Genomic DNA, 13774 nt, shown 5'->3' on the forward strand with positions numbered 1-13774 from the left:
CTTCCATTTCCAAATAATCACACCAACAGTTGTTACCTTCTCACCAAGCTTTTTGGTGATGGTCTTGTAGCCCATTCAGTATTTTTGTATGATTATCATATGACAGATGTGTTACAACTTGTAATACATCTAGTGGGAGGCTAAAACGTGCTCCTGCCGTTACTGTGCTGTCCAGTAGGCGGCAGGCGTAGACCAGCATGATTTATGGGCATGACTGGAACAAAGCACCCCTAGGGACTATAGGCTCTCCCCGTTGCAGACTTCCAGTATTTCTTTCTGATGGATCAATGACAGTAAAAGTGCAGGTGCGTTCGTAGATAAATAGATGTCAGCTTCTGGTTCGTACTCATTTTTCATCTCTTGGCACCGAGGAAAATGTGTACTATTGCTAATTTTTTTCACCTAATGTGGAACTACTGTTGGATCTGTGACTACTATATTCTTATAAGCAGTCACAGCTTCTTTAGTATGTTTGTTTCGAAAATACACGAGTCAGTCAAAAACCTGTCAGACCTAGAAATATAATTGTGAAGCTGTGCTATTGTGATGTATGATTCTGGGTGTGACGCACTTGTCTAAATCATTTCCTTTTAAAACAAGCAATGCCAGTGACTGAGCACATTATGGAGCCTTATTAAAGGCACAGCTGCAGTTTATGGAACTTGCTCTTAAATGTTTATATCAATATGATTTCCCCAGGGCTTCGCCTTGTGTCTGGTAACAAGACTTTACTCGTGAAGAACATTTTGATCCAACTGCCTTGTTAGTCCTACATTTGCATTCATCCTTCACCAGAATCCAGTTTATCTCTTTCAGTTTGCTTATCATCTCGTCTCTACAAAAGGTCGCTGTGTGCTCTCAGCAAAGAACAACACCTAGTATTCCCATAAGTCTTTGGAATTACATGCATTTGTTATCACACACTCAAAAATCAAGTGGTGTTTCTTGTTATTATAAAAGCCCCCAGTGGCTCTCAGACCTGAAGCACGATTGGCTCATTGCATCTGTTGCTAGGCTACGGCTGTATGGTATGTCTCGGCATCGCATTAAGGAAGAAAATGAATAGAGATGAGAACAAGGAGAAGATGCTATATAACATTATTTAATAATGGTAATCTATGGTGTAACCATAAAACATTTACAAAATATTTCACAGGCCGATGCTGTCCGTTGACAATACATTTATTTCAACGCTATATATTCAAATAAAAAGTTTATATTCAGAGCACATCGTTCAGACGCTGCGTCCTGTAGAGAAATCAATCATGTGTGACATCATACAATAATCTCCATACTAATTTCATTTACATATCCAAGAATCTGCAAACAAACGCCGGTACAAACCGAGAATAACGGCTCTGTACAAAATTTACAACAGAACATCTTATCATATAAGCCATCAGACATGGTCTAAAATGACCAATAATTTCTCCCTGATCACCGCGTACAAATACATTGCACCTCAGTCTCATTTTCGTAAAAATGGTATACATCTCTCAATCACAAATGGGTGATTTTTTTTCTATAAAGATTCCTCACATGATAACATGATGTGAAAATAGCTTATGTCATTTCAACAGGGCAAACACAAACTGTGTGTTAGACATTTCTATTGCTATATATATATATATATAGATACATATATATATATGTTGATTTAAGAGGTTTCTCAATGTATGAAAAGTGCCTTTACATTTGTGGCAGGAATTTACAGTAAGAGATCGTTATTGGTGAATGTCTGTCCTTTTTCTTTCTTCTGGGCAAAAAAGTATGTGCTTCCTTTCCATTAGCTTTGTGAGATAACAAAAAAAGTCTGGTGAGGATCAACGGGCTCTCCCTTCTTTTTTTGGTCTTTACATCAAAAACTCCAAGAGGGAGTAGCGACGGTGGTTTGATTTTGTCTCGAAAAACTCAAGGAAGAACTCTACAGTTTTAATAGTTTTCTAGCAGTCCAATTGGAAGCAACTGGAGCAGAGATCGGTTTATGTTCATCAGCTTCCACCACCTTCTGCTCTGCCTGCGTTCTTCGCTCATATTTCCCCGTCTCTCTTGCAACATCAGACCTGGGAGATCTCTCAAAATTGCCGTCCATCATGCAGCGGCCAGTGTAGGGAAAGTAGCAAGCCAGGCCTGCATATGGAGTAAGGCAGTTCCCAGAGGCAGTTACCCCATTAAGCTGTCTGAACTCAAGGGTCTATGCGGAAAGCTAAAAGCTTGTCAGAGTGTTGGTTATTCAGGGTGCGCAGGTCCGGCAGACGAAGCAGCAACTTTGGGAAGAGCGTGCTGTCGTCTGGGCGGCGACTGGTGATGAGTGAACGCAGAGCTTTTATTAGATTCTCCTGCAATTGCTCTACTGCGCCAACCTCCACTATACCAGAGCGATCTAAAACAAGAAAAAAGGAGGAAACAAAGTAGCATTAGACATAAGAAATGTGTTTGTGTGAGAGGTATGAGCTTGTATGCACATAGGTGTGTGACTCTTACCAGCAGATACGAGCACGACAGCCATAAAAAGTGCCATCTCATCTGGTTCCAGACCCAAAGATCCTAGCTTCTCACTGAAATCAAACATGGAATCCAATAATGAGCCCATACCAAGGGCTCTCAAGGATGCCAGTGAGTATGTCTGTCCGTTGAGGAATGTCACCGTCCTCTCTTTGGGGTCAAACAGTGAGCAGAACCTCACCATAAGAACCTGTCAGCAAAACAAGAGCAGTTGAGCATCGAGGGAAAAAGAAACGTTTAAAAAAAAGCCCGAAATGCACAAATCGTATTCAAAGAGGCATACCTGGAAAGTACCAGATTTGAGCAGCATGACCTGATCATGCTGGCTGAGAGTCTGGAAGCCTGGGATGCTCTTTGCAAACTCCACCACTTCTTTAACAGCAGGGGTGAAGCACTGGGAGAAAGACTCCCATACCTCCTGACTGGAGCGACTGGCCGGAGCCACAGGACATGAATTGAGTGGGCATGCCTGCAGAAGACAGAGAAAAGGGAGAAAGAGGAGCATTATGGGCTTTTTATTGACTGGAATTTAAAAAGGCTTTCATAGAGTCAAAAGGAGAGGGAGACTCACCAGAACCTTGGCTCCTCCGTTCAGCTTCCAGGGACACTGGTTTTGGTTTGAGGACTCTCTGGCTGGGAAACTGTTCTGATTGGCTGCGTAGCCCTGAGACGATATGTTACCGCTGACAGGACACTGGTTCTGATTGGAGGAGAACGTGTACTTGGCATTGTCGACGTTTGCATTGGCGGTGCTTTCGCTGCCGGTAGGTGGGACGGGGAAGTTTGGGGGGACGTGGTAGTTAGCTGTCAGGTTCGCCTGCTCCACCTGAACTGCGTGCTGCGTCTGGGCAGTCGCGTGCAACAGGGCAGGCTCCTGCGCCGCGCTGTTCTGGAAAGAGGAAGCGCCGAGGTTGCCGTTGCCAGCAGCCATCTTGAGTGGTTTCTCATTACCGCGGTAAGACTGCATTATGGAGCCGGCTCCTTCACTCGTCTGGTTCTGTGGACTGCATGGAGCGTCGGGAGGAGATGACACCTCCATTTCCATGGAAGCCGATTCATTGAGACTGTTCATGTAGCTCTGCATCTCATCCAAAAGTCTCTGCTTCTCCCGCTTGGGAATACGCCCAAAACGCACAGCTGAGGACAAAAGAGGATATAAATGAGCATCTTACAGCACTGTCCATTAAAGTGCTGAGACACTCATAAGCGTAAAATGTTCACATTCAAACAAATATCATACATGTGACCCTCAAACTCTAATCTAAATGTATTACTAATCCCAAGACGTCTCACATGTCTCTGACTATTCTTTCTCCATCACAGCTGTTACACCATACTACAGACCCAGAAGCCTCCATCTTTTCATCCTCCTCTTCAGCCTTTACATTCCTCCCTTCCCCCCACTTCGATGCCCTACCTCCACTGACAGTCCTATTTATAGTACACTGTATGCTACACCACCTCCTCCCCCAGGAGTCTTTCTCTTCCTGCCTTTCAGTGAAGCGCTGGCTCTCTCTTTTTTTCCTCTAGAAGTAGGTCACTGGGTCAATACCACCAAACGTGATGTCATTAGCAGAGTGACACAGTGGGTGATGAGCGGAAAGGTCAGAGGTAAGGAAAGGCAGGTGAGAGAGCCGAAAAGACAAAGGGTCGAAGGCGGCTGATCAAAAATCAATTTCGTGCTGGCGAGTCGCAGACATCAGCCGAAAACCAGAAAGTGGGTGGAACTACTTTTCCCATGAACATTATGTTGTTATTATTGTATTGTTCATTTATGGTGTTTTGTGTGCTTATTCACAAAATATAAATGGTTCAAATCTGATGAATTAGCAGTTGATTTCTCACTTCTGGCTTTTTTGGGGGGGTCAGCTAAAAATGTTTGCACCAGAAAGAAAAAAAACAGTGATTTATTATCACCTAGTTTCTCCATCTTCCCCTGGAGATTTAACTCCTGAAGGTGAAAATAACACAAAAGCTGATTACCTGCAATCATATGTTTAATATTCAAATTTAAGCAGGGTATGTTTTTGTGATTAACTGGACAGAATAACATTAAATCTCGAATGATTTGAAATGCCCGTGTCGGGAAAGAGCGTACGTGACTGCGAACGGGAAGGGTAATCAACAACTTTGTGCCCCAATTTCCTAAAATAAACTAGTATTTTTCACAGTTTCTACATGACTGATGACTACTGGGACTCTCCAGCTCCTCTTGCCATTAATCAGAGAGCAGCGCAAGGAGAAAGGGAGGCAGAGGAGGACAAAGACAAGAGGAGGAAATAGTGGAAAGGAGATAAGTAGAAAATTCAACTTTTTGATGAGGAGTAAGGCAAGTGGCTTCGACAGTGGGAGTATGCTCTTGTTGTGAGTTGTGACAGAAATGAATTTGGACTTTGTTTTCGCATCTTGTACAAAGCGGATTAAAATGATTCTCTGTTTAACCCTCTTGTTTGTAAAATACTGGTGGGAATAAATCCATCTGAATTTACTTATGTCTAAATATCTTCATGCAATGACATGATCTCTCACCATCTCTGGACATGCCCACGGAGAGACACTTCTTGAAGCGGCAGTGCTGGCACCGGTTACGGTTCATGCGCATGATGAGACAGTTTTCATTCTTCACACACATCTTGTAGTGGATATTCTGCTGAATGCTGCGCCTGAAGAAACCCTGCAGAAGGAGGGTAGGAAGAATAGAGGCTGTGAAGGGTGTCTTTTGTGCCATTGTGTTTTTTTGTACACAATGAAAAGGAAAGACATGACATAATATAATCTTTCTTTGGTCTCACCTTGCAGCCCTCGCAGGCATGCACGCCATAATGGAACCCAGATGCGATGTCCCCACACACCTTACACAGAAGCACCATACCTCCGGTTTCTGTGAAAGAGGAAGTCACAACGGTTGTCAGATGAAGAAACACAATGAAAAACTGCTGATGGCCAAGGAAGGAGGAGAACAGGGAGGAGGGTGGCGAGCAGGTACTTACTGGTGAACGTGCCAGTGAAGCCACAAGGCCTTTTGGCCACGGTGGGATGGTTGTAGGTCGGTGATGACACCGTCGTAATTTGCGCAGCTGGAGCACTGTTAACTTCGGGAAACTGAAAGACCATTTTTGGGGAAGGTGTTCCTCCCCCTGGCTCCCCTCTTTGCTTCAGGGCTCCGATCTCCTGAAAGGAGACACCCTCCGGGGATGAAGGCTGTGAGTGGGAGGAGGGCGACTGGGTCTGGTATCCACTTGACGGGCTGCCAGGACTCGGACTGGCACTTCCAGACGAGCCAGCGTACAAGATAACACCACCTGAGAAAGCACAGAGGGTCCAAAACTTAGTGCACAGGCACAAACTAGTAGAGAGTTGAAGTGTTGAGCAATCATCTGCTTTCATCTGAGCTTACTTGGCAGACTTTTGCAAACACGCACACAAAACCCTGACCATGTTGGGACAACAGAAATTTGATCCGATGAACAATTTAGAAAAAAGAAAAAAGAAGAAAGAAAGAAAAGCGACAGCTTGAGGAACAACAAGTCTGACCTGGATATTTGTGTGCTGTCTTTTCAGTTTTTAATCTGATAACTATGAGATAAGGGAAAAATGCCTGAGTCGTGCCAAATCATACCTTCAAGTAACCTGCTTGACAATGCTTTTACTGATTAGTGATAGAAAAATAGAAGTAGTAACTGAAATAGACACAGCATGCAATCTAGTTAAAGATCTTCATCTCTCAACTGTCATAAACTATCATAAACTATTGATAAAATAGCCTATGATATATCACATCACACACACCAAACCTTCTGGAATAGGGAACACCATTAAATACATCATATCATATTATGACAGTAAGTCACTGTATGTTCACAATGAGAGCCGCAGTGAGTTCACAAACAGGCCTTTGTTTAGGGATGTCAGATCAAGTTGGAAATGCCCTATTACCTCTAAACACAACACCCAAACCCCTCCATCACCACCACCAGCCCCGCCCTTTCCTTTGCAGAGAGTGTTCCTCCCCGCAAGATGAAAGACTGCCCCTCACGTGCAGGCTGAGCCAGCCAGCTCCCTGCATGCTTGCTTTCAGAACTGAGTCCTTTCTACGCTCCCTCCGCCTTTCCCCCCTCCCTTTTTCTCTTATCCTCCTCCCTTCCTCCCTCCCCTCTCCGGCTCCAGGCCTGCAGACCCATCTATCCGCCAGCCACCTGACCAGGAGCTCACATGGACTCTTGACACAGTTCCCGCCTGGCTCACAAGGCTCTTTGCGCAGTCCCGTGTAGACAACAACAGCAGCAGTGCCATAACAAGCGCTAGGGCAGATCACGTTTGGAATGGAGAAGGCTTTTAATGCTGTGGCTAGAGATACAGAGGAGAGCAAGCGGGGAACGGCGCAAGTTAATGAATTCCACTGAGTCACTAGAAACTGCGCAGAGGGCAACAGTCACGTTGTTGCCGTGACTGTTTTCACACTTTAACACAATTTCAAAGGTTGACATTGGGCTTTTTGTGTGTGTGTTTTGATGAATCAGGCTAGAGGGAGGAAAAACCCACCAAGCAATTTTCCCTACCTTTAAAGCTACCATAATTATTTTAATTTATGGTGATATAAGCGAGTGATTATCTCTTCAAATAATTTAAAGAATTTATGGATTTAGGCTTACTTTGGTACACCCCACCCCCCCCTCTGTATTTAGCTCACAGTTTGAACCACTTGTTCATTTTTTATCAGATCACTGTGTCACATGTCCGAGAAGACCTGCCAACTGTAACAGTTCCTGCACGCACAATTCTTCACCCAGAAACTGCATCAGATATTCTCACATTACGATTGTGATCATACCTAGTGGGTCAGTATCAAGCTACTTGAAATGTATCGGGTCTGTGAATATACCACCCAGCAGGTTAGTGTAGTCAAAGTCAAAAATGCCTGCTCTGTGTGTGGCAGTGTTATCCAAAGTGGTGTAAATATAATTAGAATGTCTGCTCTGTAATTCTGTGCACATTTTCTCTCAAGGACCTGGAATCATTTGAGAAAAGTGTGCCCTGTCTCTTTTGCTTTCTCTTCTTGAGAAAACACGTGCTGGATTGCTGTTTAGCTCTAAGTGCCTCCTTAATTCCACTGCTTACACGTGTCAACACTGAATGCTCCAACAGAGTATGCGCGTATATGTGTGTGCGTGTGGGGTGGCAGCTCTGGGCAGGCGGTTACTTCTCTGTGCACACAGATGTTGTTTGTTCAGTTTTTCTGCATGTTGTGTGAGAGAGATAATGTTTTATGGGCATGTGGCTCACCTGCGGAGGGCAGGGTGACACCCTGCAGACACACGGGCTCTTCCACACCCACTTTCTACGCTCAGAAGTCACAACCCCGCCCCGCTCGTCGAGTAGAAAAACATTCCATATTCTGAATGCTTGTAACGATTTCCTGGAATATGGCTTGACTGGGCTACGGAATGAGCTCCGGGAATGTCACCCCCGCTGTGCTCAGGCACAGGTTACAACATGTGACTTGCGGATACACATAGAGCCACAAGAACTACAGAATAAACAATACAACCGCCTCCTTTTTTTTCTTTTTTTTTCTTTGCCAGTTCTCTCTGACTTCCCATCTCGTGCGTTCCCTCCCCCTGGGCATGCACGGACGCCTGTAGAAAATGTGGAAATCATGCTCCATCTGCAACTTGACTGTCCTCTGTCATGTGAACGTTTACCTCTGTGCATGGGCAGTAAGCCTCCCTCCACGTGCAACTACTGGCTTCATGCCATAAGCTTATTTATGAAGCGTTTTTCATGGACGATAGTTCTTAGAAGGAACATTGGGCAGTTTTTTTTCACATTAGAAGCACTTGAGAAGATCTTTTTTAATTAACATAATGGAAGAGGTTGACCCAGTTTGAACTTTGTTTGAGGAGTTCTCAAGTTCAAAGGATTACATGTAGATCCTTGGGGCTGAGCCATGCAAACGTAGCCTAGAAAAAAGCATTTATTCTCAGGAGTGACATGCTGTCTATAGTATAGTCAGGATTTTAATGTGAAATGTGAAATCTTTGTGTGTTTTTTTTCTTTTTAATCTAACACAATGAATCTGGTTTCATTTTCCTGCTAGCGCCCAACATATGCATTCATCTGCTTAAACATGTTGCATTTTTCATAACTTGGTCAATAATCATGCTTTGAGGTCAAGGAGAGTAAAACTCCATGAAGACTACAGGGTTCATGAGAGCTGGTGATGAACAGCTGCAGTGTTTCTCTGCATTCATTCTCATCACAGAGTCATACCATTAACCATTCCTTTTGCAGATTCCTACTGCTACTGATTAGCTTAGTCATGCAACTACTGCACCCACAATCTTTCTGGTACTTTTTCAGTTGAAAGGAGTGAGGTTGAACACGTCACGGCACACTGAAGCGGGTTGATACCATGACATTATATCCCAATTTCACGATGAACACTTATTAAAGTACTCATCTTTGACTGCTGTGAAACTGAATATGGGCAGCATGGTGGTGCCATGGTGGCCTCAAAGCAAGGTCCTGGGTTTGAATCCACCGGCCACCTGTGGCCTTTCTATGTGGAGTTTGCATTTTCACCTTTTGCCTGCATGGGTTCTCACATGTGCTCCAGCTCCCTCCCACCATGCAAAGACATGTACGTTAGGTTAATTGGAGAGTCTAGGTTTACTGATTTTGTGAGCATGAATGGTTATCTCTCTCTGAGTGTTAGAATTGCTATAGAATGACAACCTATGCAGGCTGTACCCCACCTCTCACCTGCCTCCGTGTGACAGGTGGGATAGGCTCCAACCCAACCATGACCCTGAATTGGATAAGCGGAAGAAAATGGATGGATGGATTGAAAATCATCCAGAAAGGTTGACTAGTTACTATTCATAGAGACACCTTTAAAATAAATATCCATATACGGTAATATTGAAACAATGTGAAAGGAAGTCTGAACAGGTTTTGTTGTGTCGTCTGATTTAACTGTAACCCTTAGAAATAATAAATAACCTTTCACATGCTTTGGCCTTTCTACTGCAGAAAGGGTTTATGTGCTGTTATTACCAACAACATCCCATCAAAGCGCCAATCTAAACAACTTTATTTATTCTGAATGAAAAGAAAAACAATCAACAGTCCATGTTGGAGTGACCTTTGATCATTTCATTGACAACATTGTGAAAGTTAGCCTTAGTTCATGTGACAACTGCTCAGTGCTCCTATGATGATGACTTCAGTCTGGTATTTATCATGTTATTTTGTTCCATTACACCGCCCAAATAGAAATACCAGAGTGTAATTGAAACGGCTTGGCCTTGTCACCCAAAAAACAAGTTCATGCAGGCAAATGTAGGTTAATATGTTCTTTCACATCCCACATCCTGTGATAGGCTACCTCCAAAAAAAGTCGCTCCTTTTAATTAGTAATGAACATTTCAAATCAGCTATAGTAACTAATATGAAAGAGAAGGCTGGTTAAACCCCTCTGACCCACTGACCAATCTACCAACGAATAAAGAGGAATCCCCGTGTGAGCTGAGCGCGCGCACAATGCGCGCGACAGAGAGGAACAACCGTGAGAGGAGCAGTGTACTTGGAATCATGCGCGGCACGTGGATACTGAGGCTGTGTACACGTGCTGTCAGCTCGAGGCGGGGTGGCTGCGTATTAAAAATCAGGTGCATGATTCGCAACATCACGAACGGGTTTTTTTTACCCAGGGTGCACTAGGCGGAGAGCGCGTGAAAGAACGGTTAAAATGACCACAGTCGACCAAGGACTTATGCCCGTGATGTTTAGATTTAAATTATATCGTGAGATCTAGGTGCAGCGTGAAGTTGCTGTAATGGTTTAAAGCGTTGTATCAATAGAGCGTCACTGCTTTATTGCTTTTTATCTATCTGTTCGCCTATAATAATGGCGCTCTCAGCCAGTGAGCCACGGAGTAAATAGGAGGCGGTTTAACTCTTATCGATTTCATGAGTCAGATATGATCTGTTCATTCATCATCAGCTCCCGCTACATTTAGATCGTGATTCAGGGGCTGGCAGAACTACATGTTTACTCCAAGCGCGGCTCTTGGAGCCAGTGTGGAAGGAGAATTTGGCACAGATTTCATGTTTGTGGAGCAGTGGGCGTGACTCCTCCCTGACATCGCCTCCTCACTTGTGTTTGGGGGAAAGTGCCACGCTTGTGACCAGCAAACTTCTAATGAATCACATGTTTGTTAGTTGACAACCTCCCCATTGGATGAAAACATCCAGAAGTGGTTTCGGGAGCAATAACTTCAAGATCCATAATACGCAGACGCACCGCGGGTGGGTCAGCCCGTTATTGTCCCTTATCTGTCTGCAGATAAGCCTGTCGTTAAATTAGCAGTATAATGGTGGGACGACCAAACGTGGGGGAAGGCTGTGGGATGACAACGTGCGCGGTCAGGGGGCGTTTAGGGTCGCGCTTCACGTGAGTTTGTTTACATGCAGAGAATCGGAAGTCCGCCGCAAAGACTGGAGGAGAGGACTTCCCTCTCCGAGCTCAGCTCACTCACTCAAAATCCTCAGATGTGCGCAGCCCAGAAGCACCTGGCAACACGCCAGAGATTGCACAGCTGAATTACAGTCATAGACAAGAGTACAGTGCACAGAAACGCCAACTGCCTATAGCTTAAATAGTTTTCTGGGTATCACACATTCTAATAGAAGGAGCATAAAATGCAATTAAACTGGATTAAAATCCCAAAGCATCAGACATGTTCAATAACTGCAGTGATCTGACATGACTCAAACAGACAACAATTAAAAAAATAATAATAAAATGGCAGTAAAACTCTATATATTACTTAAATATTAACAATATTTGATCTAATGCAGCTCACTGGCATCTGTCCTCACACCATTACCCTCAAAGTAAACCTGACAGCACTGCTTGCCAGCAGCTTTCAGCACCGACCACACAATTTAAAGCTTACTTACCACCAGGACTGTTTTCCATGTTTCCTAGTCGATCGGTGTTGCTCGTTTGTTCCGTATTACTGTAGGCGTTTACTGCTGAACTGACTGCCACTTCTTGTCACCGAGGAGTTTTGTTGATACAGGTGAAAGAGTCATGAACTGCCAGGGCATGTAGAGTGTATCCCAAAGCTCAGACCAAAAGCAGAGTGCGCAGGGCATTGGGGTTCCTGAGAAAACCCAGTAAGCCAAAAAAGAAGAATACGAAATAATAAAAGTAATAAACTATTTAAAAGCAATTCAGATCAGGTCTCTTATTGATCCCGATATTTTCCCGAGGTGAACAGACGCACGGGGAAGCTCGACTGCCTGTCTGTACACTCTGTGATGTCAGACGGATCTCTGTGTAAAAGGGTGTTCTCTGAATTACAGTGGTCCCAACGCGTTCAGCTGCTTGCCATGTACAGTCACCATGAAAACATGATCAGAGTGGAAGTAGTTTAAACACTCCCACACTCATCAATAAGCAACACGCGTCCGAAAATAACCAGCACGTTTTCAGGTGCTTGAGAAATGTGACCATTTTTTTTCTTCCCTCCCTGCTCTCCTTTTGTGTGTCCCTCCTGTTTGTTGGTGTGCATCAGGGACGTCTCTCTCTCTCTCTCTTTTCTCTTCCTCCCTCTCTGTGTCACGCTCTCTGACAACATTTCACCCCCACTCCTCCCCTCACACCCCCCACTCTTCTTTACTCTTTCTCACTTTCTCATTGGCCGAGAGCCCCGCGTGGAGACGGCACATCGGGCTGGTTCGACACTGGAATGCTGGTTAAAGCTCTGCAGCATGTGCGCATTGCATGTGAGCTCGCGCTGCCCTACTGACACACATTTTATGCTAATGAGCTGCCTGGGCTCGGCGATAAGAGGGTGAAGCGAGGGAGAGACGGCGAAAGAGGAGAAGAGGTCTCACTCGGGCATCATCTTCAGACCTCAGGATGAGACTCAAATTTGTTTTCGCCGAGGTTGCTGCACATACAAGGATTTGGTTCCGGGATAGGTGGTGCAGTGTAGAAAATTAGGATGTCACTGTGTAATTCTTTGACAATTAAACCGATTCTCAATCTTGAAATTATGATACAGTTATATTTACCCACAAATAATTACAAGAAGATCCACTAGAACAAGGGTGTAACTTCAAGTATTTTACAGGAAAGAAGTAATTATACTGTACGCAGTGTTACGTGGTATGTAATTTTCAGGTAATTTACAAGAAACCAGGCGTATATATTGCAAGTGTAAGTAGTGCATAAGTAATTTTACTTTACAGGTCGATACATTAGAACAAGGTTGACAGTTTATTAAGTATCCAAGTAACTTTTAAAGGAAAGAAAGAAGAATGAATTACTGCAAGCAATTTTAAGTAGGGTGTAACTTTCGGGTATTTTACAGGAAAGAAGAAGTTATTATATTGTAAGTAATGTTAAGAAGTGCATGCCTAATTTTACTTACAGGTAGACAAGGGGGGTAGCAATTCAATTCCACTGGTGGTGGTCAGAGGGCCCGGTGGCGCCAGTGTCCGGCAGCCTCGCCTCTGTCAGTGCGCCCCAGGGTGGCTGTGGCTACAATGTAGTTTGCCATCACCAGTGTGTGAATGTGTGGATGACTGGATGTGTAAAGCGCTTTGGGGTCCTTAGGGACTAGTAAAGCACTATACAAATACAGGCCATTTACCACTTACACATGGGCCATATTACACGAGCTACCGATGTGCACAAAGATAATACTGGCAGGTAGATTATATACATATAAGACAATGTATTACAGACTAGATATTATATTAAATAATGTATACAAACAAACTTATTACAGTGTACAGCAGGGTTAATACAAACCTCACACAGATCAATATAACAACCAATTTATATGAAGTGCAGTTTAATAAGCTAGTGAAACAGCATAATGTGCATGGAGTTGGCTGTGATGTTGAGGATGGGTAAAATCCAGTAATTGTGGATTTGAAGCAGAATGCAATAACCGTCTTGGAATAACGAAGAATAAATATAAGCTGTTGATAAGGATGGTGGCAGTGGGAAACAGGCTGTTTCTGTGTTTGGTTGCCGTGGTATGGGAGATCCGTAGTGCCAGCTGGAGTGGAGGAGTTTAAAAAGCTTGTTTCCAGGGTGTGAAGTGAAGGATATGTGATGATGCTCACTGCCCACTTCCTGGTTTTTGAGTACAAGTCCTAAAGGATGAAGAGAAGGGAGCAGCTCACAGTTCCTTCCTGTTAGCTGTAGTTGTAAAATTTTCTTTGTATATTTTACACTGTTTTGTGGC

At 44.0% G+C, this 13774-nt stretch overlaps 1 protein-coding gene across 1 annotated transcript; it reads right to left on the bottom strand.

Moving 5' to 3' along the window:
* Window positions 1-1086: 1086 nt before the first annotated feature.
* LOC100707699 (nuclear receptor subfamily 1 group D member 1) lies at window positions 1087-12254 on the bottom strand. The gene is made up of 8 exons (XM_005469464.4): window positions 11469-12254; window positions 5496-5807; window positions 5298-5386; window positions 5035-5179; window positions 3077-3642; window positions 2789-2974; window positions 2485-2695; window positions 1087-2383 (listed from the first exon to the last, which is right to left on the bottom strand). Exons 1-8 carry the CDS (start codon window positions 11485-11487, stop codon window positions 2187-2189), a joined length of 1725 nt encoding a protein of 574 aa, XP_005469521.1. The 5' UTR covers window positions 11488-12254; the 3' UTR covers window positions 1087-2186.
* Window positions 12255-13774: the final 1520 nt, after the last annotated feature.

Source organism: Oreochromis niloticus, linkage group LG5 (genome assembly GCF_001858045.2).
Source record: "Oreochromis niloticus isolate F11D_XX linkage group LG5, O_niloticus_UMD_NMBU, whole genome shotgun sequence".
NCBI lineage: Eukaryota > Metazoa > Chordata > Actinopteri > Cichliformes > Cichlidae > Oreochromis > Oreochromis niloticus.

Bases quoted from the DNA above. Each gene is read 5' to 3' on its own strand.
- LOC100707699 (XM_005469464.4), bottom strand. The intron at 5,180-5,297 runs GTGAGACCAAAG...CTCCTTCTGCAG, and splicing joins ATGCCTGCGAGGGCTGCAAG to GGTTTCTTCAGGCGCAGCAT. The intron at 3,643-5,034 runs GTGAGAGATCAT...TTTTGTCCTCAG, and splicing joins CGTGGGCATGTCCAGAGATG to CTGTGCGTTTTGGGCGTATT.